The 18,377-nt window shown below is 39.4% G+C and overlaps 2 protein-coding genes across 3 annotated transcripts in view; one reads left to right on the forward strand and one right to left on the reverse strand.

The window, feature by feature from the left end:
* Positions 1 to 347: 347 nt before the first annotated feature.
* commd7 (COMM domain containing 7) lies at positions 348 to 7,388 on the reverse strand. The gene is made up of 9 exons (XM_061257995.1): positions 7,205 to 7,388; positions 6,646 to 6,699; positions 4,833 to 4,935; positions 3,817 to 3,873; positions 3,333 to 3,370; positions 3,068 to 3,158; positions 1,785 to 1,834; positions 933 to 981; positions 348 to 788 (listed from the first exon to the last, which is right to left on the reverse strand). Exons 1-9 carry the CDS (start codon positions 7,286 to 7,288, stop codon positions 712 to 714), a joined length of 603 nt encoding a protein of 200 aa, XP_061113979.1. The 5' UTR covers positions 7,289 to 7,388; the 3' UTR covers positions 348 to 711.
* A 3,027-nt stretch (positions 7,389 to 10,415) lies between these two features.
* Positions 10,416 to 18,377, forward strand: part of dnmt3bb.1 (DNA (cytosine-5-)-methyltransferase 3 beta, duplicate b.1) — a 33,434-nt gene continuing 25,472 nt past the window's right edge. For both annotated transcript variants that reach the window (XM_061257762.1, XM_061257764.1), the window contains exons 1-2: positions 10,416 to 10,638; positions 16,747 to 16,826. In XM_061257762.1, coding sequence (XP_061113746.1) covers positions 16,767 to 16,826 — 60 coding nt within the window. In that variant the 5' untranslated portion in view covers positions 10,416 to 10,638; positions 16,747 to 16,766. The remainder of the gene's footprint in view (positions 10,639 to 16,746; positions 16,827 to 18,377) is intronic.

Below are 18,377 nucleotides of genomic sequence, written 5' to 3' on the forward strand. Positions count from 1 at the left end.
TCCCTTACACGTGAACATATACTGGTGCTTACACTTAATTCCAATCATCTCCTACTGGCCAGTGGACTGATTTTTCTCTAAATGCATTTATAAATCTACTGAAACTCCCCTTTGTTTGCACTAAATATTCCAGTCTCGCAGCTCAAATATTTGGTTATCACCTGAAAAACGTTTCACTGTACAGATCCATCTCATTATTGGGAATAAACCTTGGTTCACCCGTGCTGGTAAAAATGAAGTACTTGAATGATATATTATCAATTCATATTCAAATTCATTTTTAAAATGTATACCGAAGTATAAGAACATCTATTATTATTTGAAAAAGATTCATGAAAACTTCAATATGAAGGTAACGACACAATGACAATTTATTTTTAAAAAGTGCAATTTACAGAGTGAGTTTATGAGAAAGAAAAAATCAACAAGAAACAAGGGTGTTTTAAGTGGGGTTGGAATAATGTGGCTGTGGCAAAGAGAATTACCTCTGGTGAATCCTGAGTGAATTAACTCACTCACTCAGTCATATAGTGTTGTACAAAACATGCAAACTGGATGCACTCAAAGGTTTGAAATCTTGCATCATGGAACTCTGGAAGAATCCTTCAAGTCAGAAATGTTCCCCATACTCCACACAACACCAGTCTGTGGTAGTCTGTGGTTGTAAACCTGTGGCCATCTCTTCCGTATGCTCTCCAGCATCAGGCGGGTTCAGCTGAAGCAGTCCATGCTGGCTTTTGCACGCTCCATCTCATGCAGGAAGTTATAAAACTGCGGAAGGGTCAGCTCTGCAGCCAGACAGGAATAAACAGCACAAAAAAACTATCAACGGCATAATGAGCAGACAGTGAAACACCGCCACACGTCAAACAATGAGCTTATTGGCAGGATTGTGTAGTACAGGGGAACGGTCATTGTGAAACACCACTTACCCATATAGACATTTTCAGTGGAATTCCCCTTCCTGACAACCAACTTCAGCTGAAAGAGACAGAGACGCACTGATATAACTACTGCATGACACTGTGGGTGTCGGCCCTGTACAGTTAACGACAAGTCAAGTGTTAAATATGCCATCCCATGCCAATGCCATTCCAACAGCCTTATGATGCACATAACTGTATTCCCCACACACTCGGCACTCTGGATCGCTGGAATATTTGAAAACAAATCAGTTTAAATCTGTCAGAAAAATAAATAAAGATAGAAGACAGGCCACTGGGATATTTCTGGTTCTGAAATAAAGTCAACATGCAGACCAATCAATAATTTTCAGTCCCAGAGAGCCCTGGGATTAACACCAGTAGTTACGCCTAATTATAGAACCTATTGGACACTAAAACTTTTCAATTTGTTTCTGACAGAATAATGTTATACATGCAGTGGGAGTGTATATGGGTGAGCAAACATATTGTCATGAAAATTAAATTGAAACTATAGTTAAGACATCACAAAAAGATTTGAGGATTACATATAATATGAAAAATCTATGAATAAGTCTCATGGCATCTGCATCCGTTGTGCCATTGAAAAGTTAAAATGCTTCCCAAAATGAAAAATGTTCAAAGTCATCTGGAACTACCACCTTCTGATCTCCAGTAATATTAGCTATAAAACATATAATTATCACATTTAATGGTACTGTAATGTTTGTGTCTGTTGAGAGGTGTTAAATCTAGGACCTAAACATTGTATATGTTTATGTATGCCTCTCTGGTCTTATACAAGTCATATTAAGTTACAGGCCCAAAGGTTATGAAACCATACATATTCACAGATGGTACCTGTAAGAAGATGTTCCCAACCTTCTGCAGCTCACTCGTCCCGACAGTCACTGAGAATTACAACAAGCCAAAGGTCAAAGGTCAAAGGTCTTTCACTCTCCGCTCTTATGTAGTGTGATAAACACTAAATAATATTAAATACTAGTAAATAGTACAAGCTAAGTCACTTTATGCCTGACTAACATCACCTTACATAGATCATTATGGCACTGCGTGACTAGATCTTCAGTACCTACCAGCACAGGTGCATATGAACATCGATAAATATCAATATACAGCAAGACTGTTACTTAGTTCTGATTGCAATGTTGTATCTGTACAAGTCTCACAACCCTAAGAATAATCCTGAATACAAATAAACTCTGCAGCAGAGAGCCATCTTTACTGGAACTCTTTAGTAGCATTCTCTCTCCTGCCCTCCCTCACTTAATTAGCCGTCTCTGTCAAGACGATTCCTATAATTACTGCAAAATGCAGTAAGGTAACCTGTGTCATACTGTAAAAAAGGGTACATACTTCATGTGAATCTCTGTGATCTGTGTGGCTTGTACGTGTGGGGGTGTATACAATACACTAATAGTGTATTCTCCCATTCTCCCATTTAATGCCAAATGTACTACACACTGATATTTCTAAGACCATTCTCCCAGTTACTTCCAAATTTACTATACACTGATATTACTAAGACCATTCTCCCATTTACTTCCAAATTAACTATACACTGACATTATTAAGATCATTTACCTCCAAATTTACCAAACACTGACATTACTAAGATCATTCTCCCATTTACCCCCAAATTTACTACACACTGACATTCCTAAGACCATTCACCCATGTACCTTCAAATGTTCTACACACTGACATTCCTAAGACCATTCACCCATGTACCTTCAAATGTTCTACACACTGACATTCCTAAGACCATTCACCCATGTACCTTCAAATGTTCTACACACTGACATTCCTAAGACCATTCACCCATGTACCTTCAAATGTTCTACACACTGACATTCCTAAGACCATTCACCCATGTACCTTCAAATGTTCTACACACTGACATTCCTAAGACCATTCACCCATGTACCTTCAAATGTTCTACACACTGACATTCCTAAGACCATTCACCCATGTACCTTCAAATGTTCTACACACTGACATTCCTAAGACCATTCACCCATGTACCTTCAAATGTTCTACACACTGACATTCCTAAGACCATTCACCCATGTACCTTCAAATGTTCTACACACTGACATTCCTAAGACCATTCACCCATTTACCTCCAAACTTCCATTCCATGTCCACAAGCTGATTAACCATTAAAGTCTGTCCCACAGCCAGTCTGGACAGGACAGGATAGTGGACTTTCCACTGATGGAGATAACAAAACAAGATAGGGGGCCAATGTAATACATTCTTCTTTTTTTATGACCCATAGTATAGTAAATTGTCTTATAAATAAGCATACATAGCTAAAACCACATATTAATTCATTTACCAGTTGATTAATTAGTTGAAAAGGCTAGTGAAAGAGGCATGGCACACCTGATTTGAGAAATGGAGTGCTTTGTCTTCATTTAATCCTACAACAAGAACAAACATGTCAGAAATTTCAGTAAAAGAAAATGCATCACATCCTGGTGCACCGGATGGTGCAGAGGGTAGCACTGCTGCCTCACAGCACGGAGGTCCTGGTTTGAATCCCGGTCAGCCGGGGCCTCTTTGTGTGGAGTTTGCATGTTCTCCCCGTGCTCGTGTGGGTTTCCTCCCACAGTACAAAGACATGCAGGTTTGGCTGATTGGAGAGTCTAAATTGCCCGTAGATATGAGTGTGTGAGTGAATGGTGTGTGTGCCCTGCGATGGACTAGCGACCTGTCCAGGGTGTATTCCTGCCTTTCGCCCAATGTATGCTGGGATAGGCTCCAGCCACCCTGCGACCCTGTTCAGGATAAGTGGGTTAGGATAATGTATGTATGTATCCTGGTGCACTAATTGGGGGGTGTTATGCACATATACAATACATCTCACCTAAAGTGATAAGATCCTCTTTCACTTGATCAGCATTTAAAGTCTTCTTCAGAGCACCTAAAAATAAATGAAATGTTAGATGTTCTGAATGAAAAACTGACAAATGCAACATATCAACAATTTCCAACAAAATCACCCTGCTGATGCTAATTGCTAATTATTATTTTTTATTATCCTTTATTTAAAGGTATGGTTCTCTTTTTGGCATTTTCTAAAAATATACTCTAATTTTGAGTATATCTTTTTTGCCATCTCCAATTCCCATGCTGATTTGAAAGAGCTATTCCCCTGCAAACGCAGCCGCATTCATGCTGGCAACCCAACTGGGGATTCAGATTCAAGAGAGTGCAATCTACAGTTCTCCTCAGATGTGAATCAGATTCAGGCGAGTTTAGAGATCCACAGTTCTCCTCTGAGGTGGATCAGATTCAGGAGAGTTTAGAGATCGACAGTTCTCCTCTGAGGTGAATCAGATTCAGGAGAGTTTAGAGATCGACAGTTCTCCTCTGAGGTGAATCAGATTCAGGAGAGTTTAGAGATCCACAGTTCTCCTCTGAGGTGAATCAGATTCCGGAGAGTGTCGAGATCCACAGTTCTCCTCTTAAACATGCAATGTCACCAGCTGCTTTTCACACAAGCTCGAGTGGAGCTGGAGGAAGACCTCTCATATGTGCCTTTCACAGGCCAAGGACGCCTGATCTGCCAGCAGGGGTCACTAGATAGCGACGAGCTCAGATCCCTAAGCGCTGAACACTCTCATTCCCTGGGTAACACAATTGCCAACTGCGCATGGAAATACCATCCGTAGTCAGCACAGGTACGGTTTGAATTTTATCCAAGATAGTGGGGCACCACAGAGCCTCAACCGAAATGGCCATCCAGATGCCCTCGACTGCATCTTTTTGATTGGTCCAGACAGTTATGCGACAACAAGAGGCAGCTTTAAAGTGGAGCTGCTCAAGTGTGGCTGATACAGTGAACTAGACCAGGAGGGATGCATGTTTTTCCTCTCTTACCATGAGGCACCAGAAGCACGCTCTTCACCAGGTTTCGCAATGGGCCTGCACTCATTCCATTCTCCCCAGCAAACTCACTCAGCTGCTGCAAGAACCTGTCTGCCTGTTCATGGTGTCAGGAAAAACGGAAGACAACCACAATAAAGGAGGGTCAAATCAACAGTCCAAAACTCAAAGAAGTAGAGCAGTGTTTCCTAACCGGTCAGGTTCAAGTTCAAATGAATTTTAAAAAGGTAATAGAACAACAAATCACATTCACAAAACCAAAATAAATGTCATTAATGTCATATTAGTTTTACTATCGGCACATCACAACGTCATTACATCACTTGTATTTGAGAGTGGTGTGCCATGAATAGGGCTACCAGCTTTTATTTCAATGGTTATCATCCAGGGGTCCCCATAGGCCAAGGGCGTCAAACCCCAGTCCTGGAGGGCCGCAGTGTCTGCAGGTGTTTGTGGTTTCCTTTCAATCAAGGCCTTGAGAACAAGGTGTGTCGACTCTTTAGCCAATGAAAGCCAGACACTGTGACCCTCCAGGACTGGAGTTTGACACTCCTGCCATAGGCACTCCAAATGCACAGTCAAGTGACTAATTGTACAATTGAGTTTCTGAGACATTTATAAAAAATATATATATTATAAAATTGTTGATCTAATATGGAGAGAGAGAATTAAAGTGAACATGCATGGTATAAAAAATGCTGTGAAAAGCATGTCATTCCTGGTCATGGAGAGCCACCGGGTCTCCTGGCTTTCATTGTTACTCAAAATTTGAGTAGCACAGCAATTAATCAGTTAAAGCAGTTGATTAAAGTTAACTCGGGTCACCTGGTTTATTGGGTCGGAATTGGTTGCTGAAAAATCAAAAGCCAGGAGAGCAGGGGTGTCCAATGTTACCTGAAAAGTACTGGTGTGGCTGCACATTTTTGTTTTTGTCAAGCACTAAGACAAGTGATTCAACATAGTCTTGATTGAAGACCATGATTAGTTGAATTATGACTTTTTTAATCTGGGCATTTGCTGTACCACTTCTTCGAACAAATCTGCCCTTATACATTTAACAATATCGCAGCATGCCCATGGTAGTAAGTAATTTAACTGAATTTAAAATAAATGTGCCGCTTGTAAGCATCGCTGTCAATCATCATCTGTACTTAAAATTACTTTATTAACTTAGATTATTGAGGCGGTGCAAATGAGATCATTGTTTGAGAAGGGGCTTGATAAAAAGGCTATCGCAACCTCTAAATGGCGGAGGACTAAAGTACAGTGTGAAAAAAATAAGAGGAGACAAACTGGTGGCCCTAGCCATAAGATACTGCAAATTTGGGAAATGTGCCACAGAAGAAACACTGAACTAGTCGGAGGGGGCAAAGGTTCTTCAATCAGAAATGGTTGAAAACCCCTGACCTAGAGTTCTAGGCTACAAATATTTTTTTGCATAAAATAGGTCTATACAACTGTAATGTATATGCCTAAAAATACTCTAAGATTACTGCCACTGAACTAGTCATACCAGGTTCTACTGTAGGTATAGATATCACCAGGTAATGTCAAAGTGAACCTGTTATCAAACTTTAAAATATTTAGCACACCATTCCTTGCTGTCCAACAGATCAATGGGATGAGATGTTTTCATGACTAGTCTCTTATGTGGAGGAGACAATATGTATGTTTAAAAGAAAAACAATTATGTTTTATTTAGGTAAAGGTTAAAATGAAATAAGATGCATCAGAAATGCACAAGAATGGCAAGTACCCAGTGTTTAATTCACACAACACATCATCCTCATCGATAACGAGCTCTTACCTCTTTAGGCTCTACTAAGAAGCGGTAGATAATGTCAGTCAGACTTAAAAATTGCTGCAGAAAAAACACAGACCATTACATGCATGCATTTTCGTTTTAATAGAACCGCAGGAAGCAAATATCCTAGTGTTGCGCATACGAATAACAATTATCCAGTTAAGAAATTCAAAACAGGAGAGATAATTTTGAAGATCATTTTGAACTGTGCGTACGGACAGTGTGATTGTCCGCTGACATTCTTTAGCATTAAAACGAGGGGAACACCGTGCACATACATCATATGCAGCACCGCCTCTCTAATGTCGCCATTGAAACATCATATGACACTGACAGCAGTTGTCACGTTATTAGCTACATTTCAGTAGGTAGCCAGGGAGCCAATGCTCTCTGTGAATCCGCAATATATTTCTACATAAGCTATAATCCTTAAAATACAATGGGTAAAAACATGTTATGATATTCCTTAGCTGCACATAATTTGAACTGGTTAGCAAGCTAGCTAACAAGAGCTAACTTGCAGCCCAGATCGTCTTGTATTTCTGCAGTACCGAACGCTTACCTGCTCATTAAATTTATTCAAATTCTGGAAGTCAGTGCTAACAGAATCTGGCAGAGTATCTTTAGTAAACTGAAGTTGCAACATAGTGCCACTCTCTTTTTAAATTAAATAGCTAGCTAACGCTCAAAGCACTCGCTCGCACAAAATGTTCTCTACTTCCTCAGTTCCTTCATTTCCTGTTTTGGCAAACAGAGCCTCCAGGAACGTTATACTTCTCATTCAGTTTAGCACTTTCATCATTTTCATAAACGTGCACGCAGGCCGATACAGAGACTATAATAATCCATGTGCGTGTTTTTAATGCGCCACGTAATTTCCTTTTTTGTCTATTACACTAAATAAACTTGATTTACGTGATATTTTGATATTTTGTTCTGGGCCTGTTACACTTCAGACTAAATTAATGTATACATTCCGTACAATTTTGGGTTATACAGTGGCATTACGTTTTCTTAATTTGTATTATTTCCTAACCCTTGTCGTTTTTGATAACACGTTTTAATCGTATACTCCCAAGTTTGTGTTCTACATCACAGCAAAGCTCACTTGTATGTTTAATAAAAACAATTAAGCATATTTAAAAATAAAATTATCGGCATGAAATTATGACCATGGACAAGTCCAAGTTGAACAAATAAAGATACGCCTGCAAAACGAGTGGTCTCATGTTGATATTAGCTCACCAGGCTTGAACACAGATGTGGGCATGTGGGCTACTGTTTCAGATATTGCTTATAGCCTACTCAATACAAAAGGCGGGGCATCTTGATTTTCTTTTAAGAATTATGTTAATTCATATTGCATTTACAAAAGCTCCCCCAACTGTAATTTTACGCGCAAAGTGTTGTTGCTAATTTATAATACTCTTTCATTGCATGTTTTCTTCTGATGTTAATTGGTATCTGCTCTTCAGTCATAGTCATATTGTAACAAATGCCAATACATCAGCTCTTGACCAATACAAACTGTTATATCCACAATAACATGCATATATATGGTGTAAATTTCAGTATAACTGTTTTCATCTGTATAACCTATTTCAAGATGTCATTTCTTTAGCGAAAACAGTTCCTTGTTTTGTAACATGTGGGTCGAAAAACCAGCGTGGGGGGACCTCACCTTCTCAGCATTTTGGAAAGCTATATAGGCCTACTACACGAAATAAGGTAATGTCAGTGTCCTTCTCACAAGGCTCCAGCAAACCAAATTGCATAATAATGCAATTCTAAAAACGTGCTAACTCGGAGAAACGTGGATAGAATGTCCATTGTTTACTTATAATTGCTCTGGAAGGATTATCATTGTTGTCCGTTTCACCGCTGCATACTTCTACAAAAGTAGGCATGTACATATGCATGCTATTACCTACGTTTTGTAGGCTATATACTCTCTGGACCAAGAAAAGCCCACGTACGAACATCTCTGACCAGTAGGCCTATCGCTAATCCTGTTGCACAGTAAAGGCATGATCCCCATCCGTGAACAGTATAAGAACCATTTAACTAATTACATCAACGATGTATAGTTTGTTAGACTTTGATAAAACGACTTTTTTGCCTGCATTTTTCAATACAGACTGTTCTGAGATTTTATGGCCAAAAAAGTTGACGTTGCACAACAAATTTGAGATGCCTACGTGTAAATAGAGGACTTCCTTTGGGGGACTTCCAGGGAATCGCTTGTCTCTCTAGCCTCTGGAGTAGTGATGTGTCGGTCGCGAACGAAACGGCTCTTAATTGGATACTGCTATATTGAGGTATGGCACAGAAGTTGTTTTTTTCCTGGTTTTAAAGGCTGCATTACCGTTACTTGATGTAAATGTATTTATGTGCCAAGCTGTTTAAGTGCTTGCCTTTACCCACTGAGTCATTATTATTATTATTATTATTATTATTATTATTATTATTATTATTATTATTATTGTTTATTTCAAAAACCTTATTGTGTTATTATTTTGTAAAGTGTGATTCTCTAAGCTTCTCTATGTTGTTTCACTGTAAATAGTTAAAAGTTAATAAATAATATAATCAGAGATTGGACCTTTTGTCTAATTGAGTTGGGTCTTTGTTTTTGTACTTTATAATTTATTTTTTGTAGCACTCTGCTCCTTATTGAGTATAATAAGCCATATAAATAATAAACATTTGATATAATGTATGGTTTTTACATTAGTAATTCATTTTACATATAATTTTACGTTATTTTTGGTAATGAATTAATTTAAACAACAAAAAATCTGAAGAGCCACTTGGGAGCCGAAAGAGCCGGCTCTTTTTAGGTAGCCGAGCCAAAAGAACCGGCTCTCTAAAAAGAGCCGGAATTCCCATCACTACTCTGGAGTATTCTCGCGTGAATATTTCTGAGGAAGACGGTGAAAAGACGTCGTGACCCCATTTTATATCAGTGATCGAAATCCATTCTAAAAATTTTGTATTATTATTCATTATGTTTATAAATAAGGAACAAGGCTGGTTTTGAATGATAAATAGCAAGTGGAATGTGTTTGACTAGTTGATGGGGGTTGGGCATTTGACAAAAACAATGGGCCTCAATTAATGTTATTACAAGATGTTATTATTGTGATTATTGTACTTTTTTTTTTTTTTACAATCTTATTGACCTGTTGCTATCTGAGGAGAGCACAAGCAGAGGGCGAGGAAGAGGGAGGGTGACAGGCGGGGGGAAGTGCAAACACCTTTTTCAGAATAAATACAGTACTTTAGATGTCATAAGACCCATAATTTCAATTAGTTTCTGTGCGTCCTTTTGGAGTCTCCAAATGACCTTTTTGGAAAACTACCTAGCCATAGCTCAGAAAAAACTATGCAGAATTCACAAAGGATGTTTGTCCAGTGTTTTGGCTGTGGCTCCATTATGTTTCCGCCACCATAGACTGTATCTACTCCAAAACTTCCACATAAGAAAAGGCGTGATACTTAAGGGACCATCTCTCTTTATTTTTAATTCAGTACTATACAACTATAAAAATCTATTATTATTATTAGACATATTATTGTTGTTGTTGTTGTTGTTGTACAATACGGTGTTACATTATAACAATGAGTTGTGCGTATAGTTCATTATTTAATCTGCCACCCTTACATTCATTAAAATTCCAAACGTTGTCTAAAGCAATATAAGGGTTAAATGAAGGGTAAATGTAGTTTGTATTCCGCTGGAGAGCGATTCGAGACCCGGGAAAAGTCACGCCTGAGTACTGTGACAAAAAAGAGCGAGAGGGTTAGAGAGCAGGGGGGATGAAGGGAAAATTGCACCATACATATTAGCCCCCAGGGCTTAGAGGCGTCCGTATATGCATGGGTTTGACTGTGACACACTGTGACACCTTGGCAACCGCAGAACTCTCAGAGGGAACCATTGGACCAATCAATCTCAACTCTCTCTCGCTCCACAGACTGCAGCTGCGGCAACAGGTAAATTCCTCTCCTTCCCTCATTCACATGTTATAGGCAAACTGTTTGAACATGTTTCCAGCACGCTTCATAGAAAAGAAACAGCACTTCTCTTAGGTAGTTAACACATGTCTTGAGAAATATAGCAAACTAAAATTATATGACGCTAACAATATGTAAACGACGCTAAAGTATTTATCGATCTACTTGTAAAATGCATACAAATACGCGAAGGCTAAGTTACTATTATGTAAGTAGCATGGGAGGAAGGAATGAGTTATTTTAAAGATTTCATAACCTACTCAGTTTCTTGTCTGAACAAAGCTGTCTGACCAAATTAAAGTAGTTGGGAAATACACAGTGCTATACTCTACAAGTCTCACGTTGAATATGTTCATGAGAAATCTTATTTTAGTTAGGTGTACCGTGAAGTTAGACATGTTTAAATAGTTGAAGCCGATGCATCCCCTTTGACTATTTTTTAAAGCCACCCGTTCGCTCATGTTTTACAGTCGTACAGTTATCGTTATACCCCGTGCATAGGAAATGAACTATGGAGTGTACCCTACGTTTCAGTTGTTTAATTAGATTACATAGGTGAGCCTACTGGAGTGATATTTCGCGATTCATTTGAAAACTTGAAACATTAAAAGTTGAAGCATACATTTTTTCTGTAGCGCTTTTAATTCCAAGTATGACTTTCTCTTTAGGGACAAGTGCATGCAAATGAGAGTCACTTTCTCCGTAGTGTAGGCTATTTTGTTGAAGTTTTCAGTGGCCATGCCATGAGTGTGCATGCATGGACGGGAGTGTACTCCTGTGCGCAAGCAACATATGCGTAGGCGTCAATAACAAATATATTGTGTTGTCATTGCGGTGTCAAAATGTGTCAAGCTTTTACAAATCGATTGAAATCAGATTTTTTGGAGCTATAGGCTTTTTTGGATTGGAGCTATAGGCTATTTAAACTCGCTCCCAGCTATGCCGGCACCATCAGATAGCCTACATTGAAAAGAAAATTCTAAGTAACCTGAATCGCCGGCGATTAACATAGATTTTATCTCGAGCGTATTAATAGGTAGGCTGGCCAATGATTTCGAGCGCCGGGAACCCTGGAAAAGTGAAATAATTAGGAATACATATTTGATTTCAAACTAATGGAATATTGCAATTCATGATGTCTACAATGCAAGCCATTAAATGCATGAATCAACGTGTATGTGCATTAAATTGAAATATGCTATATTTACAAGTGCATACATATGTATAAATATGGGCATCTATATGTAAAGATGTATGTTTATGTCATTTTAATACATATTTAATGGCCTTAACTTTGGGAGCATCATTTTACTCCCAGTTAGATCTCCGTGAAATGACACAGGGCACAATTTTGCGCCATTCACAATTGATCAAGGAAGGTTGTGCCCAAGTAGCTTAATGCCCAATTAACAATACATTTTAGAATAGCCACACATAGAACATCGATCATTGCTGTATTAACCTTTCTGGCAATCAATGGTTATCTTGAATTGTACCAGGTAGATTGCAATTAGAAACTGAGGACTATGTTGTATTTGGTATGCAAACTCAGCTTACCTTCTTTTTGCAGTATAGCAGCTTGATGGATGTCTTAGTATAACAACTTGAGTTTTGTGTGCTTGTGATCTGGTAATGTATTGGCTTTGTTCACACTAATGCTGATTTGGAACTGTAACTGTAAATCAGTGGTTCCCAACCCTGTCCCTGGAAATCTACCATTCTGCATGTTTTCATTTAAACCCTATTTGGCACACTGGATTATATTACTTAGCAGATCAACAAGATCTCAAGATATTGAATAAGATGTGCTTTGTTATGGTTGGGATAAAAATCTGCAGGCCAGTAGATCTCAGGATCAGGGTTTGGAATCACTGCTGTAAATATTACTTTGTCTTCAATGGAGAATTTTTCCAGAATGTGCCCTCTGGCTCTTATTCGCACAGGACACCAAAGAGGTAAGGTTCCTGCACATTGCTGGAGAAGGCTGAATTAGACTAATTATGCAGACGGCACGATGCTGACTGGACCCCTCCCTCTCTGGGCAATGCAGAGGTTTATTATGCAAATGCTTACTCAGCGCTGTATAGCACATCACTGTAGGCCCACTGAACACAGATGCCTAAAGGCTAGCATCTGAATGCTCCACCCGACCTGCTGACTATTTCTGATGTGACACAATCTATTTCAATTCAAACTAACACCATTCTGTCAATCAGAGCTTTAAAGTGTCATCAAGAAAGCTATTGGATGGTCTGTTGCTTGGTTTATCCTGCTAAGATCACTGTTCAAGCCCCACAGTCTGGTATTGAATCCAGACCATGTGAGTCCTGTGGCCAGCAGCCCCATAGTGGTTCTGTTTATGTAATGTATATGTAATTAGGTAACGTCTCCACTTTCCACTTGAGTATGATACACATCTCTTTTTATGTATCTCAGTTTCAATACCAAACATGCGGATGCTGTATCTGACCAAAATATATATATATATATATATATTTTTTAAACAGATATATACAAACTTTATACCCCCAGTGAAATTTGGCGGTGGGTCAGTGATGTTTTGGGGATAAAAATTTTTGAGGGCCACTGGTTAAAATCAATGGTATTATGGATTCCACCACATATCAGGCAATTTTGGAAAAGTTGCCTCTACCACAACAAAACAATGACCCAAAGCATACCTCAAATTCCACGCAGAAATGGTTCTGTGACAACAAAATGTATGTTCTGCAGTGGCCACCTGAGGCCCCAGCCCTCAATCCAATCAAAAACCTGTGGCCTGAACTGAAGGGCAGTTGATGAGCATTAGCCCACGAATGTGAAGAGTCTTGCAAGGATCTGCATAGAGGAATGGTCCCAAATCCCACCGAATGTGTTCCTTAACCTTGTCAAGCATTACAGGAAAAGACTTCATGTCCTTGCCAGAGGTGGATGCACCAAGTACTAGGGGCCTGTTGGAGTGGTCCATGAGCTCTGGGGGGTTGGGGGAGTGGCAGGAAAAAGAAACAAAGGAGGATGTTACGTAGAATACGATTTCCTCATGCATAGAACAGAACGCATGTACCGTAAGTACCTCCCCTGTGACTAAGGTTGTAGCTTACCCCACTGGCACCGTTGATCCGTTGATACATGCTCAGTGCCACCGGTCACCTGTGGATTTCTAAGTAACCACTAGCCTCATCTAGCACCATTTACTGAAATGGTTCCATGCAATGGAACATTTTGTCTAAAACTATTGCTTTGGCGTTGGATTTTCACTTTTTTAATGGCTGGAGAATGTTCTGTTTTCTTGAGAGAAAAAACTTCAGTGGTATGTCAGAAGAAGGCTGTGTAATTGTAATGGCAGAGGTGTTCTGACAAGATGGCAGCTGATCCTCTCGGAAGCACTTTCTCTTACAGTTCAGCTCTAATCTCACACGCCCAGTGTGGCTTTGATGTGTCCACTTTTCTTAATTTGCATTCGCATTTGGCTTCCTGTACCAACTTTGCAAACAAATGTGTTGTGCAGTGTTATTTTCACCTTCTGTAACTGTATAAAATGTAAGAAAATATACATATATGATTTGTTTTTCTCAGATGTTTTGTGAGTGATTCTGGTGGCACTTTCCCATACAGGTGCCAAGCTTTCACTTATGTTTTTATAAAAAAGGTAGTAATTTGGGAGACAATAAGAAGGCGACACACTACATATCAAAATTTGTTTATTACATTATTTTTGTGTTTATTTCAGCTGTTGGGCTCAATTTGACCCCAAGCATAAAATCGGTCATAAAATCCTAACATAAAAGGAGGGTTACTGAGAGAGGTCAGAGGAGAATGGCCAGATTGGCCAAAGCTGACAGGAAGGTGACAGTACCGCAAATAACCATGTATTACAACAGTGGAATGCAGAGGAGCATTAAGGAACTAAATAAATGAGTGTATATTACATCAATGTACAAATATGGAATCTCAATAATACACACCTTATGGACTGATCAGCCACAAACACAAATAATGCCTTTTCAAGCTCCTTATTATATGATGTAAAGATTGCCTTTGTTATTATCAGAGATTCAAGAAAATGGGCATTAATAGAAATGAGTCATGTTTTCTGTTGAAAATATTCTACCCCCTCTGTAATTGGGTGTTGGATCCATGCAAAATCAAGTTGGGAACAAGAAAAAGTTGCATAAAGAAACAAAAACAAGAGTACATTATGATAAACATTAACATGTCATTGTTGTGTTTTTGAGACATGTCCTGTATTTATTAACAAGTTATACTGGGCAGTCTTATGCTCCCTGTAAGTCCACAGACATCTGCTCTTTTCAATATTGCTGCACTATTGTTGTGGGGTTTTTTTTAGGAGGGCAAGAAGCTTCCTCATCAAGCATTTGCCTACTTTGAGCTGCCAAGCTCACTCCATATCATAGCAATTCAGTGCTTTTCTTGTGCAATAGCAAATTCCTTGTTTCATTTCGTACTGCCTTAATAAGTGGTATATCCCAGTGGGACTTTCCTGAATACCATGAGTATTGGTCCTAAATGTCCCTATGCTGCACAGCTGCTCAATCCTGTTTCCCCTGCAGCAGTTTGGGGCAAGTCTGGTCTGCTCCTGTCCAGTATGTGTGTCCCACCCCCTGACCCATTGCTCTTAAAATCACTGGCCATGTGCCATTACAAACAGGTACATGCATTCTCATGTACACCTGCTTTCTCAAACTTTTTGCTTAATTATGTGCCATCACTGATACCTGAAGAAAGAGCTTTGTTGTCAAGATTAAAGGAATCTGTCTAGGCCTTGCTTTCTTTCTGTTTCTTTCTTCCTTTCTTTTCTATGGTTTTATGCATGTAGGCAGACTATTTTTATATGTTCAATCATATATTGTGAAGTGTGCCTGTGTGCTTGTGTTCACATCAGAAATGAAGCATTTCTACCTTACCTTAATGCTGTTATGTATTGGACACCATTATAATACTGCCCAAGACATTAAATCCCAGATAGCTGACAGCTTTGCTGCACAATATTCATGTGTGTTTTTTCTATTTAGTTTCAAGATGTCAGAGATGATAGCTCTAATGATAGTATCTCAAAATGAATTATGGCTCTAAATCCTGAGGCTGAGACCAATGAGGTTACCTTAAATTGTAAAAATCCATCCGTTTCAGTGTGCCTGAACTTTTGGCCCATTCCCATTCTATCACTGGGAGGAGATGTTCTGTTCTTCTGTGTCCGTCTCTTCCAGCATTAACAAACTGCCGTTGAGAGGAATGCTATTTTGAGATGGCATTGTGGATAGTAGTCTGAAGAGGAGGTAAATGAGCAGCTGTCATTAGTATTCATTTACAGAATAAAATTGAACCAAAGATTTTGGAATTGCAAGATTGAACAATGCAAGGTTTTGAACATAGAACAGGCTGTGTTGTGCTGAGCTTTTTGAGTCTTGTTTATAAGGTTTTGCCAAACTAAGTAGACTCACCAAATCTATGATCTCCCAGTGCTACAAAGGAATAGTTTCAGTATTCATAACGCAGTTTTTCAAAGTTCCAGGGTATATAGTTGACTCAGGGTAAATTGGCCATCTGTGGCAAGCAGTATGATTCATCTGGGTGCTGGGCGGGGGGAGGCGGCCGGAACAAGGCATTTCTGTCTGCAGACCTGCTGCTCACTGGATTTCTTTTTGTTTTTTGCACCATTCCTTCCAAACTCTAGAGACTAGTGTGCGTGAAAATCCCGTGAGATACTCAACTCTCTCCACCAACAATCATTCCACGGTCAAAGTCAGTTAGATCAAATTTTTTCCCCATTCTGATGGTTGATGTGAACATTAACTGAAGCTCCTGACCCGTATCTACATGATTGTATGCATTACACTGCTGCCACACAATTGGCTGATTAGATAGTCGCATGAATAAGTAGGTGTAATAAAGTAAAAATGTTCCTAATAAAGTGCTTGGTGAGTGTATATCTTTGGCTTGGAACATTATTGTAACATTTGGTGTTATTCTGTAATCTAAATATGTCTGCAAGATTTCAAACCTCTAAATAGAAGTCATCATGCAGAATCTTACTTTTTAACACATTATCCCGTGGTTTATATGCAGGATAGATAAACAGGACCGTGATGCCATCAAACAAGTGCCCTTCGGCCATCATGGGAGAAAGTGACAAGATGACAGCGACGGTAAGAAAAGCAATTCTTCTGTTCTGCTCTGTCTGTTTGGTGAGATTCCTTAACGCCAAGCAGATGGTTTGAAGGCTAGGAACACAGGTAAAATGAAATGCTGGCTGTGTTTGCTGTCTGCCCATTCCTTTAGATTGGATTACATGTTCCTCATTGTTTACTCCTCCCTGCTTTACAGTATGTCTGTGTTTAAGGAGGATTTGCGTTGTGGAATTTGAGAGGGCCGATGGCGTAAAACCCCCTCTTTAGTTCTATGGTTCCCACAGATGCCTGGTCTGGTTTGTTCTTAGTTCATTATGGGAGCTGTACAGAAATTAGTCTTCCATCTTCCATTCTTTCCATAGTTTTTAAAACATTACTAATTGATTTGTATGAAACAGGTGGTTTTGATAAGTAGTGGAGAGTTGGTGGAAAGCATGGTCTGTTGGCTTGTTCTCAAGTTGTACAAGTTCTGTGAGAACAGTATACTGCTACAGTCAAATGGAACAGCCACAAGGACCTTTAGCTTCACTGATTGCACATAGTCTCACATACACACTGTTCTTCTTCCCTTTTTGCCCTCCTCTTCTCTCTCCTTCCTCTGAGCAGGCATTATCTTACCCCCTGCTCTTTTAAATCATTAAGTGTCACCCTTTTCACTGCCCTACAACATATAGGAATCTGAGCATTTCCTGTTGGAAACTGGATCTCTTCTCACAGTTCTGTCATAGAGAAGTCAGAACCCGCTAGATTCTATTGCTTCAGGCTTTTTGAAAGCAATCAGTACGTCTCTCACTGCCCCCCAACCCCCCGCCCCTTTGTTAACATTCTGTAGGTACTGTGCCAATGGGCTAGTAGGCCACATTTGAGAAGGATTGGATCAAGCAAAATAAAACGAAATGGCATGAAGTAATATTTAAAGTAGCCTTTTCCTATGACTAAGCTTTCAGTCATTCCCTGAGAAATTATACACCAATCAGATCTCATGTTTTCAGCATGAAAAGACAAGATTTATCTTGATTTATTTCCTTGCTTGATGCAGCTATAGATAAGTTTACATGAAACTGTCAATCAGTAATGCTACACTTTTGTCAAGCAAAGCTGATGCCCTGAATGCAGAAGGGTATGATTCCTCTGCACTATGTTACATTGCACTCCTACTGGATTTCCAATGCCTGCTGTTTTGATGAGCTTTGTTTGCTGTAAGATGTGTTCAGGTTGTGTGCGTGAAGGAGAGGCGAGAGGCTTTCTGTTGAGGACTGGCCTGTGGGCAGGTGGAGGGGGAGCACGGCTGCGGGTTTTGGCGTGTCTGTACACGACCGTGGCTTACAGGGTGGAGAAGTGGGACGTGACTACTGAATCAAAACATTTTGCTTGTGTTTACTTCCAAACCGTGTTATTATGGGCTGTTGAAGTAAAAATGCCTGCCTGCCTGCCTGTGGCAGAATTTGACAGTGAAGAGAAGTAATTAAACTTGTCTTTCTTTAACTAACTGGTTGTGTTTGACATGGATCCCTTGTTTAGTGTTGAGAGTCCCATTGGTTACAGTTCTGTTAGTAGGCTGATAAGCAT

This window comes from Conger conger, chromosome 10, assembly GCF_963514075.1.
Source record: "Conger conger chromosome 10, fConCon1.1, whole genome shotgun sequence".
In the NCBI taxonomy this organism is placed as follows: domain Eukaryota; kingdom Metazoa; phylum Chordata; class Actinopteri; order Anguilliformes; family Congridae; genus Conger; species Conger conger.

Excerpts from the sequence above, each read along its gene's own strand:
- commd7 (XM_061257995.1), bottom strand. The coding sequence starts at position 7,288 with ATGTTGCAACTTCAGTTTACTAAAGATACTCTGCCAGATTCTGTTAGC. Across the intron at positions 3,371-3,816 it reads AGAGGATCTTATCACTTTAG|GATTAAATGAAGACAAAGCA; the intron begins GTGAGATGTATT and ends TTCTTGTTGTAG. Across the intron at positions 3,159-3,332 it reads CACTCCATTTCTCAAATCAG|TGGAAAGTCCACTATCCTGT; the intron begins GTGTGCCATGCC and ends TATCTCCATCAG.